This window comes from Orbicella franksi, chromosome 4 (genome assembly GCF_964199315.1).
Source record: "Orbicella franksi chromosome 4, jaOrbFran1.1, whole genome shotgun sequence".
Taxonomy (NCBI): Eukaryota; Metazoa; Cnidaria; class Anthozoa; order Scleractinia; family Merulinidae; genus Orbicella; species Orbicella franksi.
Genome location: NC_138148.1, coordinates 3,671,066 through 3,691,975, shown reverse-complemented (window position 1 = coordinate 3,691,975; position 20,910 = coordinate 3,671,066). Strand labels below are relative to the sequence as shown.

Below are 20,910 nucleotides of genomic sequence, written 5' to 3'. Positions count from 1 at the left end.
GTTGCTAATGTGTTTGGTAGTGGTTTTAAGCAACGTGCCTCGTTCAACGCTTCATTTTAATGCGAGTGTGTATTTGATAATAATGATCTTTCAGAGATCTGGTGTTGGAATCGGTCTGCCATTAACTATCACTGATTTCATCGATTCAAGTAATGAACAAGACCGTGAACAAGAGAAATTTATGGTTATTTAGTGAAGAATATTCAAATCAGGACTTACACTTTTGTGTGACATGCCATCACTAAAGATTAGAACGTTTTTTAACATTCGCATATGACTTGCAGACCATTCAATGTACATGTGTCGGTGTGCAGACCATTCATGTACATGTGTCAATAGTTGCTATTGTCCTTCAATAGGCATGAGATGCAAATGGCTGGGCCGGGAATTCTGCAGTTAAGCCCTAATAATGATGCATATTTCCACATTCACGTTCAACGTGGTTTGGACTGAAAGTCACTGAATAAAAAGACATTACTTATAATGCCGTAGTTCTTCATTTTGTCTTTTCGTTTCAGCCGTATGACTCTTGGAGTAGTTTTTTGATGGTTACGAAGAAAGTTCTGCAAAAAAAAAAAAAAGCCAAAAAAAAAAAAAAAAAACCCAACAACACAGGTTATTCACGCTCGAATTGCTCGCAGGAATCAATCAGACTAATAAGGCCCTCTTTACACGACCCCGGGTTGCTTTTTACCCCGGGTTGAATCACGGCGGGTAACCTTTTTGCAGTCGAATGTTATAAGCGTTTACATGAAAACAGTTGTCAAGCCGGGTCAGCCCCCCCCCCCCCCCCCCCTGCCGGGTAACCCTTGTCGAGACGCGGGTTGATCCGGCGGGAAGGATTGAAATTTCTTCAATTCTTACATGTAAACAGTAGGCCAAAAGCTAACCTGGGTTGGTACTTTTAGTCAAATAACCATGTTGTTTGTTTTTTTTTGGGTTTGTGCATCAGGACCTCCCACCATTCCGTTATACTTTGTAGGTTTTTTGTTTGTCCTCTTTCTAGCCCATGATTTCAGTTTTTGATCGGTAGAAAGGCTGGCCCGGGTGAGGCTCGAAGCAAACCACACGCTATGGCAAACTGACAACCCAGGTTGGTGTGAAGTGTTTATTTTTAGCACTCTCTGCGGTGATTCAACCCCGTCGTGTAAAGAGGGTCTAGGTTTACACTTGAGGAGATTTTTCCGCATTCGTAAATGTTTTCGGATTCATCAATATTAGAGTACACGGATTCGTAGGCGTTAACACTGTAAGGATATTCGGATTCCTAACCGTTTACACACGACGACAACTCCGGGAATATTCTAATCTCCTTCGCAGCCGTTATTAGGGTCGTCACGCAACGCTTCTCCCGCAAGTGTTGCGTGACGATCCTAATAACGGCTGCGAACGAGCACAGGAACATTCATGATGGAGTGGTTAACAAGCTGTTTTTTGCCTCGACAACGAGAAGCAAACTGCCGCCAAAATGTACCCGTCTAGATTTTGTTCCAACCAGCTTTGCTGGGGCAAAAAGTCTGGTTTCATTATATTCAACATTACAACTAAATACATTCAAAGGCTAAGCAAGAAATACAAATAATTTACTAATAATCTACATGGCGTTCACACTAATAGGTAAGCGTACTGAAAGTTTTGTCAATTCCACCTCGAGACTGTTCAGTACATTTGCTTTTTACTTCAGTTTTGTCTGTCTTTATTCTTAACTCCAACTCTTTCTTTACTTTCCTTTGTAACTAGCTACGTGTTTTCCTTTTCTTTAGTTGTTTCATTTTTTCCAGTTTTTGTTTTGTTTTCTTCTTGGGTGTCTGGTTTTTTTTTCTTCTTTGTGTCAGTGGTTTGTTTGTTGTCGTCTTCGAATGTGTTTCATGTTTTAAACTTTTGCCTTTTCTTGTCTTGCTAACTTCGCTTCGTTTCTTTTTGGTTTCATCCTTCCTAAATTTTTGTTTTCTTTTCTTCTTTGTCTTTGCTTCATCTTTAGAGGAGTTTTCTTTTCGTTTCTTCTTTGTCTTTGCTTCATCTTTACTAGAGATTTCTTTTCTTTTCTTCCCTGTCTTTGCTTCATCTTTACTAGAGTTTTCTTTTCTTTTCTTCTTTGTCGTCATTTCATCTTTACAAGGTTTTTCTCTCCTTTTCTTATTTGTTTTTGTAGCAAATTTACCACTTTCTTTAATTTTCTTTGGTTTGTTTGTTAAATCTCTACTAGTTTCTTCCTTTCGTTTCTTCTTTGCGGGTATCTCATCTTTATCAGCTTTTCTGAGTTTTCTTTTCTCTTTTGTGCATGTTTCACCAGTTTTAGGTTTTTCCTTCCTTGTCTTCTTTGCGTGGGTGGAATCTCTACTTTTCTCTTCCTTTCTCTTCTTCTTTGTCTTTGCTGCATCTCTGCTACTTTTCTTTATTGCCTTCTTCTTTGAGTGTGTTTTCTCGTCACCAGTTGCTATTCTTTTCTTCTTTGTGAATACACTCTCTCTGCTGAACATTTTCCTTTGTTTCTTCTTTGTGAATGAAGCGTCTATGCTTGCTTCTTGCCTTCTTTGTGTTTTCTTCAGCGCTCGTTGTGCGAGCTTCTTACGCAATTTTCTTTCAATGGAAAGCTTCCATGTCTTATTGCCGAAAATGTGTATTGTTGTACACGAATGTCTGCAAAGGCCGCCCCTGATCAGAAACCGTTTTAACTCCGTAACTAATTTCTTTGTGGGTGTACTCGAAAGCTCACCATCTAAGACCTTTGTCGCTTTTCTCTTCTTTGGGCTCGTGGAATCATTGCTGTTAACTTGTGGAGAACGCTCTTGATTGTGCAGCTCTACAGGATTCTCTGCAAACAATTTCGTTTTGAAGTTGGAGATGTCGTCTGCAATCAGCGCACCCGAGGACTTGAGGAAAGAGAGAAAAATTGAATGTCAATGAAATTCTGTCTCGGTTAACTATGATTTACAAGCCTCTGCTTTCCCTATATTTGCCTTAATGTTTTCACCATGCATGACCTATGATCATGCATTCATACAGAGAAATATGCTACCAAAGCAAGAACTCAATATACCACCGGAAGGTTGTAAAGAAAGCAGTGCGGATGATGCTATCAAAACGTTTAAGAACAACCATCCGCATCTTACGAGGGGCCTGATAATCAGTCACCAGCAACCTAGTTTGTACATGCTCTAAGTAAAAAAAAATTCCCTGTTTACTTCGAAAATCGTTTACAGTCACTATAGTAAAGTCCTTTTAGTTCCCTGAGCGGTCCGAATTTTGCAATTTTTTCTTTTACGGACCGCTAAGATGGACCGCTCACGAATTGATTTCGACAAATTGCCTTTTCAATTCATCGCATATTACAAACAGGTTTTTCGAGTCTGGAGTAGAAATCTTTTTACCTTCATGTTTGGAGGACAATTTCAGTTAAATGTTCACAAAAGTGAAGTGAGAAACATAAATAAATGCGTTTAACGAGAATGGCTCGCGGAGACTTAGCAGATCAAAAGCAGATCAAAAAGAGCCATTATAATAAATACTTTATTGAACTAACTTGTTCGGTCCGTATTGGAGAATATTGGTCGAGCTGCATTTTTTTCAGGCTGATGGACCTCGCCTGAGGCCAGGTCCATAAACCTGAAAAACTAGAACCCGACCAATATTCTCCAAAACGGACCGAACGAGCTTGTTCAATAACATACATATATCTCACCTGCGATGGTCTGTTGATATCATCACGCACAAACGATTCTCCAAGGTCACAAGGTTCCGTCAAAGATTCGGCGTTTGTTGGTAAAAACCTTGGTGAAGTGTCTGAAAAATTATGAGTAAAGAAACCTTTAGTCACTCAGACAGGCAGCCTAGCTGTCTGAAACTACAACTCTACCATAGAACTTAGTGCAAACCCCCAAACTAGTCTTGAAAGTCAGGGATATTGTCTGCATGTAGCACTTAGTTCTACTTGTTCAACAAAAGGTAATGTCGAACTTCAGACGCAATAACATTGAGATATTTAACGTTCCATCTTTGAAACAAACGCTACAGTACCTTCAGGTTTTTGTCTTGGTGTGGATGCAAACAATTTATCCAAAGTTCCCGGTGTTAACGTCCTTGCAGGAGTCACAGATGCGCTGCACAGACACAGGAGAAATGTTAGGATGTCCTTAAACCCTATCCTTTTCCAGAGTGGTTTGTTTTGGTAGTGGCTGCACAATTGCATTGATCTGATAGAGGGCCGGGAATGGACCACTCCTGTGTAAGGAGACGCTTACCAAGGGAAAGGCCCTTAAACCGGTCTGGCGTCAGGCTAGATCCATTTCGGGCCAGTGCGATCAAAAACTATCATAGGGGTGAAAGTTACATGCAAATGGAAATCTAAAACCGATGAACAACCAATCAAATAACTCTACTCAAATTTCTGTGCAGTGACTGTAATGACATCATTATGAACCAGTTCAGTCCAGTCTCTTGGGGAGGCTGTGAATTGTGAGGAGAAACGTCCGTTCACTCCTTAACAAACCTAAGAAACCAATGAATAAGTATTTATTTCAGCACTGATCAACTGTACCTGTTAGAGGTTTTGTTAAAGTCTTCATTATTTAATGGTTTAAGCCAAATTTGGAGACTTTTAGGAAGATCCTTTGCCTCAGTATTTTCCATCTGAAAAACAATTAAAGCAATGATTACTACAATGTAATGTTGGCAGCGAAAAGTGCGTTGTGAGGCAGGTCACTTATTCAACATGCATGGCTCATTTTTGTTTTCCTTTCCCACACTACAAGTACAAACTTGAAATTTAGTTTGAAATTTTATCTTTGCAAACGAAACTGAGGTTTTGCAATTGTGTTCGGAAAAAATCTTAAGACCATAAGGCCCATGAAATTTGACACAAATCCTGAGAGACACACCATTTGCTACTTCTAATTCATTCTCAAATCCAAACTAAACTTCACTTAATTCCTTGTTCTGTTCTTGAAAATGTGTGAAAGGCATTAGCAACACTCCAAGTTGGGCCATAATTTGGACACTGGAATTAGACACTGGCTTGAGGAACCTGTAATAAAAAGAGTAATAGTAACCTTCTGCGTATCCTCTAATAGATTCAACCATGGAAAAATGATGTCATAGCATTCTCCTACAGCGTACAAAAAGTCCTTTAAAAACACCCTGAAATGTAGAAATGAAATGACAAAAATTACATTGCAGGTGATGGTATAGACCTTCCAGCTGGTAGAGAGTGTATAGCTTCTCATTATCGTAGAGTATTGCATTGATACACTACTTACTACTTTTACTCTATTATTTTGGTTGGCCTTGACTTACAACATGCACTCAGAATATCAACGGAACTGTCTGTATGTGCATGTTGAACAAAGTGACCCAGCATGTTCATGTGGTAGCAGACAATTAAAAGCCCACAGTTAATAATGGCAGTTATGTCAACATGCAGCAATAATGGACAATCAATACATCATGATGACTGGTAATGTAGTTTACAGAATTTACTACTCCAGATAACATATATGTAACCATCAACAAATTAAACCCGCGATATATGGTTTATTTCTGTCACTAATACTTTGAGACATGAGTCAAGCAACAAGCTTCTTATTTTTTGTCTCAGGAGTGCAGTTTTGATAGTGTTGAGAAGAGTGTTGTAACAAGGATGATGCAAGGCAACTTAACAATCAAACTGAGGGGTTCAACTCAAGAGACAATTTTAAGTGCCAGTGAAAGTTTGCACTTGGCTCTAATATACCGTGGAGTCCGCCTTATTGCTATCCCGTTAATAAGGCCACCCCGTTAATATGGCCACCCCGTTAATATGGCCACCCCGTTAATATGGCCACCCCGTTAATATGGCCACCCCGTTAATATGGCCACCCCGTTAATATGGCCACCCCGTTAATATGGCCACCCCGTTAATATGGCCACCCCGTTAATATGGCCACCCCGTTAATATGGCCACCCCGTTAATATGGCCACCCTGTTAATATGGCCACCTCCTTATTACGGCCACTTTATTCTGGTGCATACAAATGCTAAGTTGGTTATGTTCTTATTTAAAGCACCCGTTCAATACAGCCAACCATTAATACAACCAGATTTTTATGGCTTATTGGTGACCGGATTGACGGGTTCCACTGTGCTCAAATGACTGATAGATGATGACGATCATGTGATGTGTAATGATGATTATGATGATGATGATGAATAAATATTATAATAAATAATAGTAATAAGTCTGTATGTGAGTGTTCTCCACTGAGCCAGGTCTTTTAAAAAGAAATTTATGTAAGAAATTTCTCCTCTTGTAATTGACATCATACTTACCACACCCTGCTCAAACTTGACACAAGAGTCAAATGAAATGTCAAGAAATATCCACTAACCAACTCTGAACATGAAAATCTGAGAACAGTTAAGGGCTTGTTTGTTTACAGCTGCTGGTATGGTGCATGACTAACATGCTATATTACTACATGTAGGTAAGGATTACCAGATGTCAGCTACATGTACATTCATGAATGATCAACTGTAGGAGATGATGATGAGCTGAGTGAGACAGTAGGAGTGAAGAGCACGTACTAGACAGATCAACCACTTGTAAATGATTCAAGTTGAAAAGGATACTTAAATGTTTCTTGGCAAAAAGATAACACCTGTGGAAGGAGACCAGTTACAATAATTGTACAATCCATATTTTGAAAATAAAAAAGCATGCAACATACAGTGTAATTTACTGTGAAATATTGTCTATAACTTATTGTCTGTCACAGTAAGGGGTCTACAATACCTGTAGTATAATCTGAGCTGCTACTGTCAGACATCCAAGAATATTGACAATCAGTCCAACTGAAGGATAGTTTGGTGGTATTTCAGCAATGAGTCCATGCTTGGGCAAGCTGCCAAAAATAAGCGGAATTAAGTCAATCTAATGAAAGACATTCTGTGTTTGCACCTTACATGTGTTTATTGGTCATTTCCATTCTGTTGCTGGTTTTCAGTGTCACACCATTCAAAATAGATCAAAATAAAAATCAAAACCGTTCAATAGATAAAGTCCAGAATCTAGAAAATAAAAGAAGGTAAATATGCAAAGACTCTCGCCAAGATTCTGGTCACAGCAATAATATTTTTCTTATGCAAGATATGCGAAAATTTTTTTTACCCAAATTTAGAGATTTGTAGAGCTTTGTATGGAGACGCCCTGCTGGTGCCCATCCGTATGGGCACCAACATGGCGGCCAGAAACCAACAGAAACAAAACTGAGTTTTGCTACAAAAGTGTGAATTTATCCCTCGAGGAACTCTAAAACATTAAAATAATACTTTTTTTGAACTGTTCAGATAGCCAAATTCCCCAAATAAGTCACTTTTTTAATCATCATGTACATGCCACGTCACACAAAAGCTTAGAAATTCAAGCGTAGTGTATCACAAAACCAAGAACCCATTCGGAACAAAAATTTGTATGAATATTAGTTTTCAGCTGCTCTTATATATCATTAAAGTAAAATCTCAAGATCAATAGTTTTGTAGTTTGCATTTTAGTGACGTCATGTGGAAACCAGCTATATCGTTCTAATAATTATAAAGACATTACTGTTCATTGGGTTTCTTGACCATGGTTTTTGGCAGGATTTGAAAAGTGGCCAGATCTCTCAGCTGGAATCAGCAGACACAAGACCACATGTACATACCTGGGAAAGCTATTTCTTACATCAGCCAACTTTTTAGAAATTCCTATTTCTTGTAGTCTATTTAGATTCTTGACAATCTGAAAAAAATTACACGCATTTACATGTACCATTTACAAGGGGTAAAAAGTAAAAACCTTCTTAAAGTCACAACATTATATTTTGTATGAAATGTTTATCTCTAAAATCTATTAGTAAAATTTCTTGTTACTACATTTACAATGTAGGAAAGTTTGGCTAAAGAAGGAAATTTTGGTACTCATTTAACAGTGTCTGATCTAGAGCGCGCCATTGTGGGATTGGCGCAGTTCGATGGAAGATGTCCCCCAAATATTCGTCACATGGGTCACTTGGCGCAGCAAACATCTGCAGCTACTGACTTGTAATTTTCCTTCATTTCCTAAGTTTTTTTTTTAAAAAACAACAACATAGAATTGACAATATAAAACAGCGTAAGTTTTACAAATGTTTACGACACAGACGAATAAAAATGGCTGCCAGAAGCTGAGATGAGATTCCTGGGAACAAGTAGAATAATTCTTATGGACGGGTCAATTTATAAAAATGCACGTGCTCATTGCAAACCCCTTTCTTTTCACGCTTGATTGATGAAACACGACGTGTTATTTCGGTTATTTTCTTTGTCATTCTGCTATATTATTGTCATGTCAAAGCAGAAACGAATATTATCATTCTTTGGTCGAGAAAAGAAAAGAGAACAACACAGACCGCAAATGGAAACCAGCAGAATCGACAACGTTGATGAAGATAAATTGAGTGATACTAATGCACATGAACCTTTTGTCGAACCGAAAGCCAAAGCAGCAAGGAGAAACTTGGTTGCTATACAAAAAGCAGTGTGTCCCCCAAAAAACTGGAATGTCCGCTAGAAAATTGTTGACTGGGACAGAATGTCCCCCTAAAGTGAAATCCTAGATCAGACACTGTTTAATCAGCACTTTGTTCCATGAGAAGAACATGTTAAAATGTTCAGTGCCTACCTTGGGTAAATAAGCATTTCTCTTTTATTGTCACTAACAATAGCGGAAATTTTTAGGCTTTTGTTTTAAAAACCTTTTCAGACATTATGAAACCTTTTCACACATATACCAGAAATTAATAACATAATGTCATCGAGTCTGAAGAGTAGAGCTTTGATTTGAAGTTAGAGCTAGTGACTTTCAAGGTCAAATTTGTAGTTTTTGGATGTCGTTTATGCAAGCAAACGGGTTTTGTGACATTCATGAAAACCACCAAGAATTCTGCTCTATTTTGAAAACCATCAATGGTTATGATTGATTTAACGCGTCATACCCTTCTTAGTCCATGAAAATAAAACTGCTTTCTGTGCTGATTTCCATTTTTGTAGATAATTCTCTTGATGATGGCAATTTCTGACCAAAGTTGAGTCTGTCTCAGTTTAATGTGAAGTAAGGCAAGGCTGTTAACGGTGTCTTTTAGGACATCTGCAAATGAAAACCGTGCAAGAAAATCGATTTAATACCTTAATTTTTAAGTAGCCTGTTCGGGACAAAATCATTTCAATCAAAGCAGAATGAGAGAGAATACCTTCATCCACTCTCTGTTTATAAATATCTGTCTTTGGACATGCCTGCCACGATGTCAAAAGTCCTCTGTGATTCCAAAATCCAAAAGCAGCCTCCGCAGACGCCATCTTGTTTTGATTCTTCTTCATCAAGTTACCGCTGGTCAACGGCAGACCCTAGTGGTCCCCAGTCTCCGGTCGTTTCCGCGGTCTCAGTGTAAGAAACGCAGTACTCGCACTGTACACGACCACGGAGAGTAGAAGTGAAGCGCGAGTCTAGAGAGGGCGTTAGAAATCGAGAGCTCTAAAACGTTTTTCATTACCCAATGGGGAATCTATTTTGAGATGCTACTTCTTCCCAAAGCCGCGCACGCGCTCTTCAAAGTCTATCTGTTCTTCCAAGGAGACCACATATTGCGGGATTGCCAAAGCCAGTTAGTTGTTTTTACCAAAACTCCATAGAATATTATACAATCGAAACACAGAAGATCTTTTTACATATTTGCTGTTGGTGTTACAGGTTCGAATGTTTAATTTGCTCTCGCGGAATGACGACATTCTCTGGAGCCGGATTGATGACTCTTTAATTTGACGTCACGTGTCACAAACACGCGTGCTGAGCAGCTCCTGGCATAATAAACCAGCTGATGTTTTGATAAATTTCCGGGGAATGCCAAGATACCGAATTTTGCTGCGTTAAAAGTTTTCAATGGTGAAGGCAGAGCTCTGCCCTAATGGTGAGCGGTGGATGTGATTCTTAATTCAGAGATAAATTACATGAATAGGCCGATTACTGATAATATTCTTGTTTACGCATATGTTTTGCAGTTTAACTTCCGAGGGATTCAACTCCACAGAAAAGAACTTTACCCTTTGTTATCACTACTTTTGGGCACATTTCTTTTCGGTGCATTAGTTAACGACTTTGTTTCAATTATCAACGTGGAGATGCCTGAGAATTCGACTCACGAATTCACGTTTACCGTCCTGGTTAGTACAATATATGCTATATGTATCTGATAGAATGCGCACAAATAGCGATATTTTGATGGCTGTTGCTATTTCATTTGAGAACGGAAAATATGTCAGTTACTGTGTTAGCTTAAGTTCCTATTCACCAGTGGTGTGACACGCTCCGCTCTCGAAATCGATTTCGAGAAATGTTTTCGAGAAACTTTTCGACCAGGGAAAGAAAATCGATTGCTTCCAGTACAAAACCTGATGAATAAGAGAAGCCGTAACTATTCCCAACAGCTGGGACTTTGCAACAGATAGATCCAATTTAGTTTCTTTTCAGTGACTATTTTCCCGTTGTCTGGGACATACACTTTGTGGTTTTCTCGTTTGCGTTCTTTTTTTCGGCCCTTCTCAAACTCCAGTGTCAACTGCACTGAATTATGTTATGACAAGAGAATAGGATCACAATCTCTTGGTTATGATTTAGATGGAAAGAAAGATCACATCGGTCGCAATAAAATAATTGATTTAAATCGCAAATTTTGTCTGTTGTCTTTCTAGTTACTCCACTGTGCATCCTTCGTACTGGCTATCCTTGGATTTATATACAACAGTCTGGCAGAAAAGGAAATTGGGACTGGATTAGGAAAAGTTTCAGCAGGTAAGTGCGACTTGTCATTCAAAGATGGCATCACTATGGAAACAACACTTGATATCGCTTCATTCAGTTCTTTGTGCGAAACGTTTTCTTTCTCCGTTTCTTTTCAGCTTTTAACATGGGTTTATTTATTTCACGAATAATTCTCGAATTAGCCTTCATCGAATTCCGACCAGAAGAAATGCCAACAACAACGTGATGTGGACAGCAATGAATAATCATCGTTAGGTATGAAGAGTCACCTATTTTTTGTTGTTGGTTTTTTGTGGTTTTGGCATCTGTCACACCTATTGAATACACTGAAGCAAGCGCTGCTCAACTGCTTTCAGAAGAAGGGAAAAACTGATCGAAGCCATTTTTTAGTACACCTTCCATCCTCGGCAAAATCTGCACAAGGAGAACTTTTCTGTCAACTTAATTGGCGTGCTCATTTTGCTGCTCTGTTAACTCCCTCTCGAACCGTGCACAGGGACTTCTCGATGCTACAGGCGGTACCTCATCACCCGCCTTTTAGATTTTTTTTTGTTTTTTTGCTGAAATTTCTTGAGCCAGTACACTTACCTGTACTGTTCAAAGAGTGTTTCAAAGTGGGTACTGTCGCATTCGTCGTTTCCCATTAAAACGTGGACAATGATAATCATGTATTTTGAAAACTCTAACGTCGCGATGATCACGTGTATCGCGGACTTGAAAACTCTGTGCATATCAAATACGGACGCATTATATGCGTTTATCTTTCGTTTTAGAGGTTTCGCGCGGGACAGTATTAAAAAAAAAATTGAAAATCTAAGACCTAAGTGTAGACGGAGGGACAATGAATTGGCACTTAGCTTCCAAGTGCTATTATTTAATGAGAAAAATATTCCCTTGAACTTTTAACAACTTCTGTGGTTATAATTTTGCCAGGTTCAGTGCTAAGCTCTTTGAGCTTCCTGTTTAAAACCCAGCAAATCGCGAGTGTATGTAATTAATAACCTATGCTTCTTTCCCTACAGGTTAAAACAAGTAGTTAGCAATTATTTTAAGTGGTAAAAAATGTCAATCAACACAAGAACCCCCTGGTTGCAGGAATTTGAAGGAGATTAACATGACAATATGTCTGGTTCACCGTGATTCAAGTGGACGACTCAAACGCAACATAGCAAATGTCAATGAGTGCGTTTATTATGAATGATTTATCATCACGTGATCATGCTCAAGCGAAATTACGACGCAATGTGTCTGAGAAAGTAAAAGCCCAGATAAAATTTATGGTTTACTGAGGACGCGAATTCATTCTTTGCTACTGCTTGTTCACATGAATGTTGTCTTGTATTTGAGTTTTATGAGTAGAAATAGTTAGAAATTAAAGATTTATACAACCATTAAAGGAAAAAAAAAACTGGAATTGGTCCACAGAATCAAGTGCGTGTTGACTGATAGTTTAAACTAATCTCGTTCAGTATCACTTGGCGAGTTCACTGTCATGCAGATCTCACCAAACAAAAGCTGACGTGAAGCTAGAGGTGTGAAAGCTGGTGCGCCTGATTCCCTAAAGGAGCTCAGTCAACTTATTTTGAGTTATTTTGGCCACGTACAAAAGGAAAACTGAAAATAGTAGTTTACTAAGATAAAAAGACACCAAAGAGATAATAATAACCATAAAGGAACAAGGATGGCTAAGGATGGAAAAGATTGACACGGATTGCAAACAACACCTTGATAAATTTAGGCTAAACTTTTCAAAATGTGCAAACCGTGACGCAGCTTTGACCACGTAAGGTCGGTAACAACGGCGTCATCAATGATGACAACCTAGAGACGGCCGTTCACACTGGTGCACCATGATCGCCAGTAGTCACTAGTGTGAACGCAGAAATTGCTTAATATTTGAAAGCGAAAATTTGCTATGCAATCCTGAGGGAGCAGAGGGTGCATTGGCTTGATGGTCAGTGCGCAGGACTCCGAATCAAGGGGTCTTGGATCGAGTCCTGGCCGGGATCATTGTGTTCGCGGGCAACTGCACTTTAGAGCCTCTCTCCACCACCCAAGAATATAAATGGGTACCAGCGAATTGGCCACAGTTGGGGTAACAGCTACTGTTTTTAGAAACTTCGTCGAAGACCTCGTCGTCAACGAGTTGGGTGGAAGTAAGTTGCTAACCAACTGAAGTTTGGAAAGTGAGTTTGGAAACTCCAGTTTAACAACTTCGATGCCAAAACCTTGGGATGTCGGAGACAGGAATTCCCTAATTTAATCGAGTATAGCTTAGACTAAAAATGATAAAAAAGGCAACTCTTGTACTTGTTTTTAATCTTGGGGGTGTGGAGGGGGGTGCTATACAACTGCCCAAAACAGGCCTTTGAAAGACTATCAGGAGCCCTCCTGAGACTATCCATCTTTCCAGTTGAAAAAACTTAAGAACATTTTCCGCCACCTCTCAATGTTAAAAACGTAAGGCTTTCCGTTAATATTGAGAACCAATCAATGTTTTTAGTAGAGCTTGGAGCCTTTCAATGTACAGTTGAACCCCGCTATTTCGAACAGGGGAGGCGAAAAATAGTTCGAAATATATAGCGGGTATTCCAAATAGCCGATAGTAACTTACTGAAGGGAAATGGTATTGAGTTCGGAATAACGGGGAATTCGAAATAACCGAGTTCGAATTAGCGGGGTCCAATTGTATAAAGTTCATCGCAGTTACGTTCCTACCTTAAAAAGTACATCTATGAAAACAAGTTTTAAAATTCACAATATTAAGGTGGCCTCCAATGGTTTCCAGCAGGTAAATTTTGACGCATCAATTCTACCACTCTTAATCAAGTGATGTTTACAATATTATCATCACACAAAAGCCCAATCATTGGTCAACAAGTTGTGGTCGTTATGGCATAATAGGTTACCATAGAAACAATACAACCTGGTAAAAAAGCCCATAATTTTGACGATGATTGATGATGGTACAGATGGAAACAGATCACAATTGGGGATCACATTGGGGATGGGAACGGATATGTATAAGTTCCACCCTATGGAAAAATCCTGTCTGCAAACAACATCAGCCGGATCACACGGTTTCGGCAACAACGGCGATTTCCTAAAAGCAGCACCTGTTTCCAGACTAAATAGCAAAAGTAAAAATACTGAAAACGCTGGGCTGCGATACGTTTCCAAGCTTGGCTAAGATTCCTTAATTTTTTCAATTTGGTAGCCTGCACGCCGATCGTCTGACTACTTGCTGTTTCACTCGTAGACGAAGACATTTCTTTAGAGTTACACCACGTGACATTTCTTCCGGCCTTTAATGTTATGTATTGCTTTTGTTTTACATGTAAATCTTACACTATATCCGAGGGATAGTTCATCTGTTCATTTCTAGTTCTTTAAAAGATTCTCATTTTCCTAAAAGGGAGGGGAATGGGAGGAGGGGAGGGGTGAGTGAGGGGGGGGGGGGTGAGTGAGCAGGAGGTTTTTAAAATAAGTTCTAAATCCCTGCGAAACTCTCTTCAACAAGGACCGTACGACATACGAAGTTACAATATTTACGGATCGCAATTTCCTCTTGCGCAAATATACAAAATCAAAAGTAGTCTGAGTATTCTATTGTGAAGAGACGGAAAGCGAAATAAAACTCTTCCATTTCTGGGTGTGCTGGTTTTTGTTCATTCTTGAAGTCCTTTGATATCGATTCAAGCGTTAGCGATGCTGTAGATTCACGCGTTGTCCATTTTTCCACCTCTGACTCTTATATTGGGATTCGCCATGGGATCCAGAAAAGGGTCTTTATCGGCGATTCCTCGTCCAACACGCGTAAATAGAACGACTATGGTGGTAAAGGCGAGGACGAGCAGAATCAACATGACGGTTGTCCGTTTTAAGGAGGCGTTGGGATCCTCGGGTCCAGGCTTTTTTGGTCTTCGAGACCTGAAGCAAAAATAATAACAATCCATGATGGTGTTAATTACAGTCTCTATCCAAAGAAAACAACTACTAGGGTTGGGCAGGACAGCGCAGAGTAGGGCAGCGTAGGAGAGGGTAGGGTAGGGTGGGGCAAGGTAGGTAAAGTCTGCATACCAGCCAAGTGGCCATCAGGTCGGTGCTTTCCCGGTTTTTGAATCATGAAGCGACTAGGAGTATTTCTACTCCACCCTGGATGGGATGCTAGTAGCAGAGTTACCCCTCGTCATTAAATTCGCTGGTACCCATTTATACACCTGGGTGGAGAGAGGCACTGTGAGAGTAAAGTGCCTTGCCCAAGAACACAACACAATGCCCCCAGTCAAGGCTTGAGCCCGGACCGCTCGCTCCTGAGGCGAGCGTACTAACCATGAGGCCAGTGCGCCTCCACATATCTATTGTGAAGATTGTCAATTGAACCACAACCAGTCAGTTTGCCTGGTTCCTGGTCCTTAACTGCTGAGAATATAAAGCACTTGGTAGAGCTGGGTAGGGTTAGTTAGGAGTGTCCCAAAGCATGCCACTGTAACCTCAGCCTGTGCTGTTGAACTGAATTCTAGTTCTTTTAACAGTACACCAAGATCTAATCTTGTGTTAAAAGATCCAATTAACAAAGTCAGCCATACCGATTATCAACATTTTTTGACGCTGATCAATAAGGCATGCCCTAAAAGTCTCCAAGCCAGTTCAACAGGCCCAAATAAGAATACCAGTAAGGAGTAAATGTGTGTTGCTCACCAGAACCATCTTGTGAACCAGTCTATAGCACCTCTTCTTTGGTATTTATTCTCATCATGGTCATAAGGAATACTGTCCACAGCCTCCCGAGTGTTGAATATCTTCCTTGAAACTGTGCCTGGATGATAAACAAACAAACAAATGAATGACACATGTAAAAACAAAAAAATTCCCATTTAGATAAAAAACAGCAACAAAACAAATACAAAGTGCTAACAATCTATGCTCAACAGACCAGCAAAACCATTTGCTTTCATTTTGTATTGACTTTGAAAGTCGGCTTGGGGCTTTAACCCCTAATAAAAACCTGGACCAACTATTACTCTGGCCCTAGTTGTTCAAAGGCTGGATAACACTATCCACTGGATAAATTCCTTTCCAGTGGACAAGTGTTAACAAAACAAACCACGCTATCAGTTGGATAATGATTTATCCAGTGGATAGAGTTATCCACCTTTCAAACAACCCCGGCCTGAATCACATTGTTAAATGTCACTGATATCTTGAAGGTCTCAAACTTACTTGGTTTGTCTGAGCGAGCATGAGCCTGCTGCGGGGGTGGTACCACCGTATTCTGTTGTCGCACGTCCACTACGTGGTCTCTGGCTGATCTGAGCTCTGTTTTGGTACTTAGTGGGGTGGACATATAAGGAGGGGGTTGACTAGAAGCCTGGGTGACTGAGTATGAGTCACTGTGTCCGTTTGTAGCTGTTTTCCTGTGACTGTCTGCCACTTGAGAGACTGATGAGAAAACATACGTGTAACAATAATTGAAAATTTCTCGAGGAAAAATGCAGCTGACCATTTTTCACCTGCTAGTTTCTGACAGGTGCAGTGGTCAATGGTTAGCGTGTTTGCCTCTAGATTAAGGAGCCTGGGTGTTCAAGCCTTGGTTTGCTTTGTGTTGTGTTTTAGGCAATAAATATACAGTACAAATGTACATGTACGCTTCAGAGCCTGCAATAAGCCCTGCCTCATTGGTAGACTTAAATTGTTAGGTAACTTTTGCATATTTTGTAACCCAAGGTTTAAAATCAATACTTGCATACCTGTATACACGAGGCAACTTGCGTACATACACTTGCAACTTGTGTAAAACATTTTCATGCGGAGTTGTATGATACCAATACTTCAGTTTCAACAGCTTACAAAATGCAGTAATTTTATGTTCACATGCTTACCAACATCAGCTTCATGTCTAGACACACTGCTTTCAGATACTGCTGAGCTGGACGAGCTTGAGGCTGACACCTGACAAATGAAAACTGAATTTAATCACAATTCCTAGTCAGCAGTGATCCAAAACACTTTTTGCAAGACCTTCTTTAAACAACAACAACCATTTTATTTTGTATAATACAGAGAAAATCATACAGCAAAAGAATACATTAAACTTAAATAAGCAAAAAAACTACTCTTTAAAGCATTTTTACAACATAGCAGACAAAGTCATGCTATCAATCTCAGTATCAGGGTTGTCTCTAAGTGCCAGCTGAAGCTGGATTTTGGTTGACAATCACATTACTACTGTGGGTCAATAAGCTGCAAATACTCCCCTTCTTTAAGATAGCTAAATGAAAATCTCAGACACATAGCATTTTCTTAGCTACCACCCAGCAGTATACATACGCACACATCATAATCCAATTATTTCCAGGCCTGTGGCAAGAGCAAAGATCAATTCGAAACTTCCTTTTGCCATGTCTATTGGCAATGTTATAAAACAATTATTGACTCAGACTTTTAGCAGTGCATCATCAAGTTATGATGTCCTTGGAAAGCTTGGAGAGCACTACAGAAGCTACATGTAGAGTTGCTCTTGGCTGAACCTCAAACAATTCCTACGATTCCCTCCCTTCTTTTATGCTCCCTTTGTGCATCATAACTTGATGGTGGATTCTAAAGTATGAATAAATTGTTAAGTAGCAGCTGTAACATACTCACCACTGGGAGCCCAAGACCCACACGGGCCCATGGTGCACTGGCTAGCATCTGTCTCAATTGGTCTGCAACAGGAGAAACTTGCTTCTCTGGAGGAAACACTGGTGACTAAAAATACCAACAAATTGAAGTTAACCCCATTTCCAAATCACTAACTTCACCAGTTTTCTTACATTCTAAGTAGCCCAAGACAAAATAAGATGGCTCTTGTGAAACCAGTTACATGTACATCCATCCAGTCTCAATTTTCCCTTTTAGGGAACGTGAAGTTCACCAAAGGAAGTTGATGAAATTAGAGTTGAGAAAAAGATAAGAAAGACCTGTACTACTCAATATATTATTTCTATTTTAACTTTGTACATGTATGTCACACTACATTGCAACTCCTTTACAAGAGGAAGCTCTCAGGATGGTCACAGAGCAAATTGACCAGTTGTGAGCATGACTTTGTTTCTTGCTTCAAGCACATCAACATGTACCACAGGGATTTTTTTCAGTATAAAGCTGTATTCAAAATTATTGCCTGTCTTTGGGAACTAATATTGCCTTCCTGCTCAGTGACAACCTAAATAAACTGATCCCATTACATCTAAAGACAAATAAGATTTAATCACACACCTTGCAGTTGGGACAAGTGTAACCTGCAGGAGCTGTGTTAGTTGGAAGACTTGCTGCATAACTGTTTAGACAACCCCAATGAAATACATCTGAAAAAAAAAAAAAAAAAAAAAAAAAAAACGGAAAAAAGATAATATATTCTTTGCACAGGATTTTTGCAAAAACAGTGGGACTTGAGTTATTGTTAGTCCAACTGACATGATCCTGGGTAGAAATAACCTGCCATTGACTAAATGGGGAGTATGGGGAGTGCCTGCTGACTCAGCAAGCCGTTTAATAAACTACAGTATCATTTGATCAATTTTTTCCTTCCTTTTCATTGGCCGAGAGCCCACATGTGACCTGCAAATAACTGCCCACAAATAATGGTCAGTTCACCTGTAGCACCATTTAAGGTAATTCCCCTGAAATAAAACTGCCAATAGATTTTTGTTCAAACTTTGTCCACTGAATATTTATCATATGAGAACTTTAATTATAAAATAAAAAAGGGGGTGCCCATGCTTGTTAAGGAGCAGTGAGGCATTAAAAATGTCCCATTTTAGCATTATTTAATGCTTATTACAAGAACATTTTCCAAGTTATTGTAATGCAAATGTGAGGAATCACCTTAAATGTGTTTCGCTCCAAATACTATTCTCCTCATGCGTAATTGTAACCATGCTCTTGTATGGAAAATAACAGATCGATTCCCTGAGCTGACAGAGAGTGATTTAAATACTTATGAAAACTAACTTGGCTATCGAATGAAAACAGAAATGTCATGATTTGTCAGTATTTCACAGATCAATTATTTGCCACAGCATTTGACTTCGACAGATAATTGATCTCCTCACCACTAACAAATCACAATAATTTGCTCAACCTTGTCCACTAATTGTTAATTATTCGACCACAAATTATTCCACAAAGACGCACATATCAATGTTACAAGAAATTTTAGCAAATTAATGCACAGAAAACTGGTACCTTACCGAAGCAAATTAGCCTGACAACATCTCCTTCAGCTAAACTTCCATTACATAAAGTACAAACTGGATTGTAGTCACTGTCTTGAAGCCAGTGTAGATAAGATTTAACTATACACTAAAGAAAAGAATGAAAGTTATTAATATTATTATACTTACATCAGTATACTTACAGCATGTAACCAAGGATTTACAAAATGCAGTTACCTGCACAATGTGTTGCTTGTGCCTGCATTTAGCAAAACATTGTCATGAACAGCTCTTGCATGAACTCTTAGATCTCATAATGTACTCAACTAATACATGAAGAAAAGTATATGTAGAAAGAATTATTTTTCAAAATTTAAACTTTTACTTTCTCCTCCACAACATGTCAATTTCAATACCTGAATTAGGTTTCTTTTTGGTTTTACTTTTTTGTCTTCCTTCAACTAAACTGTAAACTGTATATATCTTCCCTGTCCTTCAAATTAACATAACTAGGCTGGAGGCTAACTCGAAAACCTAATGGTACATTGAACCTCCAGACAGATTAAAATTCAGCCTAAAACAATAGACCTCAGTGCAAGGCTCTAACTACAGAGTTTGTGGGGTTTATTCCCCAGAGCCTCGTGCTGAGGGCTATTGTGTTAGGCTGAATTTTAATATATCGAAATTGGTCTATTGTCACCTAACTGTAACGTGCTAAATTCATTAAATGCTAAATATAAAAAAAAATATATATATATAAATAAATGAATGAAGATAAATAAAGATGAATAAAGATGTTGTTGTCGTTCGGAGAGCAGACCAGATGAGCAGGTTTTGTTTAACATTCCCTGTGGTTTTTTAAAATTCTTCGATTTGCTGCAGTGTTTACATGTTTGTAATGTTTACTTAAAGGGAATCTACGCCTCCATTCTTGAACACTGATCTCCCGGTTTGGATTGAAAATTTCTAGGCCTTAACTTTGTGCAGGATTACAGGTCTACAGCCAATACCATTTAAAAACACCAATATTTAAAAACGATTCTAACCGCCTCACAAACAAGTACATGTACATGTAATCTTTCAAAACGCAAATAGCCTGGACAGTTTATCATTAAAAGTAAAATCATTGGTTTATAAACCAGTTTCATGAACATTTCATTCCAAAGAGATTAAAGAGTAAAATATAACGAAGTAATAGTTTCAGATCACTTACTTTTGGGTGGTTTGAAACCAGGCAGTGTTCACAAACATTCACACGATGTTCGAAGCAAAACTGTGTAGTGACCTTCTTCTTAGGACATTTACACAATCCCATGATTGTTCTCCTTCAATGAAACGCTTACATGTACCCTGAAAAAGATCAGAATCGGACAAATTTTTCATTCGATTTCCTTCTGTCTTCTTGCCACGTCGCCATAGTTTACGACCGACTCGGTACTCGGTCAGATAGTATAGCTTTGTAACCTGGCCTTTCAAACTTTACTCTTTTCAGTCTTAAATTTAATTAGTCGCAGGTCCTGGAATTCTCGCGATATTCTGTGTGCCCTGAACGCAACGTATTTATTTATTTATTTATTTATTTATTTATTTAAAAATCGTGATGCATGAAAATTATTCCAGGCTTTAATTGAATAAATAGTTCTTTCAGAGGGTAGTAATAGCGCTCCGCACCCGATAAATTAATTTTAACACTGGTAGTGAGTACGTAGTCAAAAAATGTAATGCTTCAGGATTAACTACACCACAGCCAGAGGACACAATCTTGTTGAGTAGGAAGGGAGTAAATAAAGGAATGAAAAGAATGAATAGTTTACCTTTGTCTCCTGTCATCTATTACGCGACGTTACAGGCAAAACCGCTACCTAAAATTCCTGTGAAACACTGTAGCGCTAAACTCGTACCTAGTCC

At 39.0% G+C, this 20,910-nt stretch overlaps 3 protein-coding genes across 4 annotated transcripts; 1 reads left to right on the top strand and 2 right to left on the bottom strand.

The window, feature by feature from the left end:
* Positions 1-1,399: 1,399 nt before the first annotated feature.
* LOC145485984 (uncharacterized) lies at positions 1,400-9,360 on the bottom strand. The gene is made up of 11 exons (XM_081464660.1): positions 9,240-9,360; positions 8,985-9,136; positions 7,674-7,750; positions 6,767-6,875; positions 6,604-6,632; positions 6,304-6,381; positions 5,049-5,136; positions 4,538-4,629; positions 4,018-4,100; positions 3,683-3,783; positions 1,400-2,873 (listed from the first exon to the last, which is right to left on the bottom strand). The coding sequence occupies exons 1-11, from the start codon at positions 9,343-9,345 to the stop codon at positions 1,737-1,739; spliced, it is 2,052 nt and encodes a 683-aa protein (XP_081320786.1). The 5' UTR covers positions 9,346-9,360; the 3' UTR covers positions 1,400-1,736.
* A 441-nt stretch (positions 9,361-9,801) lies between these two features.
* Positions 9,802-12,347, top strand: LOC145485983 (uncharacterized). Of its 2 annotated transcripts, none has more exons than XM_081464659.1 (4): positions 9,802-10,206; positions 10,735-10,834; positions 10,987-11,059; positions 11,827-12,347. In XM_081464659.1, the coding sequence occupies exons 1-3, from the start codon at positions 9,994-9,996 to the stop codon at positions 11,028-11,030; spliced, it is 357 nt and encodes a 118-aa protein (XP_081320785.1). In that variant the 5' UTR covers positions 9,802-9,993; the 3' UTR covers positions 11,031-11,059; positions 11,827-12,347. The 2 variants fall into 2 exon arrangements, with proteins under 2 accessions (XP_081320785.1, XP_081320784.1); XM_081464658.1 differs by having other exon boundaries at positions 10,942-11,059.
* A 1,444-nt stretch (positions 12,348-13,791) lies between these two features.
* LOC145485971 (zinc finger protein-like 1 homolog) lies at positions 13,792-20,501 on the bottom strand. Its single transcript, XM_081464641.1, has 8 exons — positions 20,216-20,501; positions 19,039-19,150; positions 18,065-18,153; positions 17,450-17,554; positions 16,687-16,756; positions 16,028-16,246; positions 15,506-15,623; positions 13,792-14,734 (listed from the first exon to the last, which is right to left on the bottom strand). The coding sequence occupies exons 1-8, from the start codon at positions 20,315-20,317 to the stop codon at positions 14,524-14,526; spliced, it is 1,026 nt and encodes a 341-aa protein (XP_081320767.1). The 5' UTR covers positions 20,318-20,501; the 3' UTR covers positions 13,792-14,523.
* Positions 20,502-20,910: the final 409 nt, after the last annotated feature.

What these genes read in the sequence shown, in the direction of transcription:
- LOC145485984 (XM_081464660.1), bottom strand. Translation starts at nt 9,345, where the DNA reads ATGGCGTCTGCGGAGGCTGCTTTTGGATTTTGGAATCACAGAGGACTT. An exon ending in TTTTGCCAAGAAACATTTAA is followed by an intron (nt 6,382 to 6,603) that starts GTATCCTTTTCA and finishes AACTGTTCTCAG; the next exon opens with ATTTTCATGTTCAGAGTTGG. An exon ending in TCAAGTTTGAGCAGGGTGTG is followed by an intron (nt 5,137 to 6,303) that starts GTAAGTATGATG and finishes TCTACATTTCAG; the next exon opens with GGTGTTTTTAAAGGACTTTT.
- LOC145485983 (XM_081464658.1), top strand. Translation starts at nt 9,994, where the DNA reads ATGAATAGGCCGATTACTGATAATATTCTTGTTTACGCATATGTTTTG. An exon ending in AATTCACGTTTACCGTCCTG is followed by an intron (nt 10,207 to 10,734) that starts GTTAGTACAATA and finishes TTGTCTTTCTAG; the next exon opens with TTACTCCACTGTGCATCCTT. An exon ending in ATTAGGAAAAGTTTCAGCAG is followed by an intron (nt 10,835 to 10,941) that starts GTAAGTGCGACT and finishes GTTTCTTTTCAG; the next exon opens with CTTTTAACATGGGTTTATTT.
- LOC145485971 (XM_081464641.1), bottom strand. Translation starts at nt 20,317, where the DNA reads ATGGGATTGTGTAAATGTCCTAAGAAGAAGGTCACTACACAGTTTTGC. An exon ending in ACACTTGTCCCAACTGCAAG is followed by an intron (nt 17,555 to 18,064) that starts GTGTGTGATTAA and finishes TGGTATTTTTAG; the next exon opens with TCACCAGTGTTTCCTCCAGA. An exon ending in TGCTCGCTCAGACAAACCAA is followed by an intron (nt 15,624 to 16,027) that starts GTAAGTTTGAGA and finishes TTTATCATCCAG; the next exon opens with GCACAGTTTCAAGGAAGATA.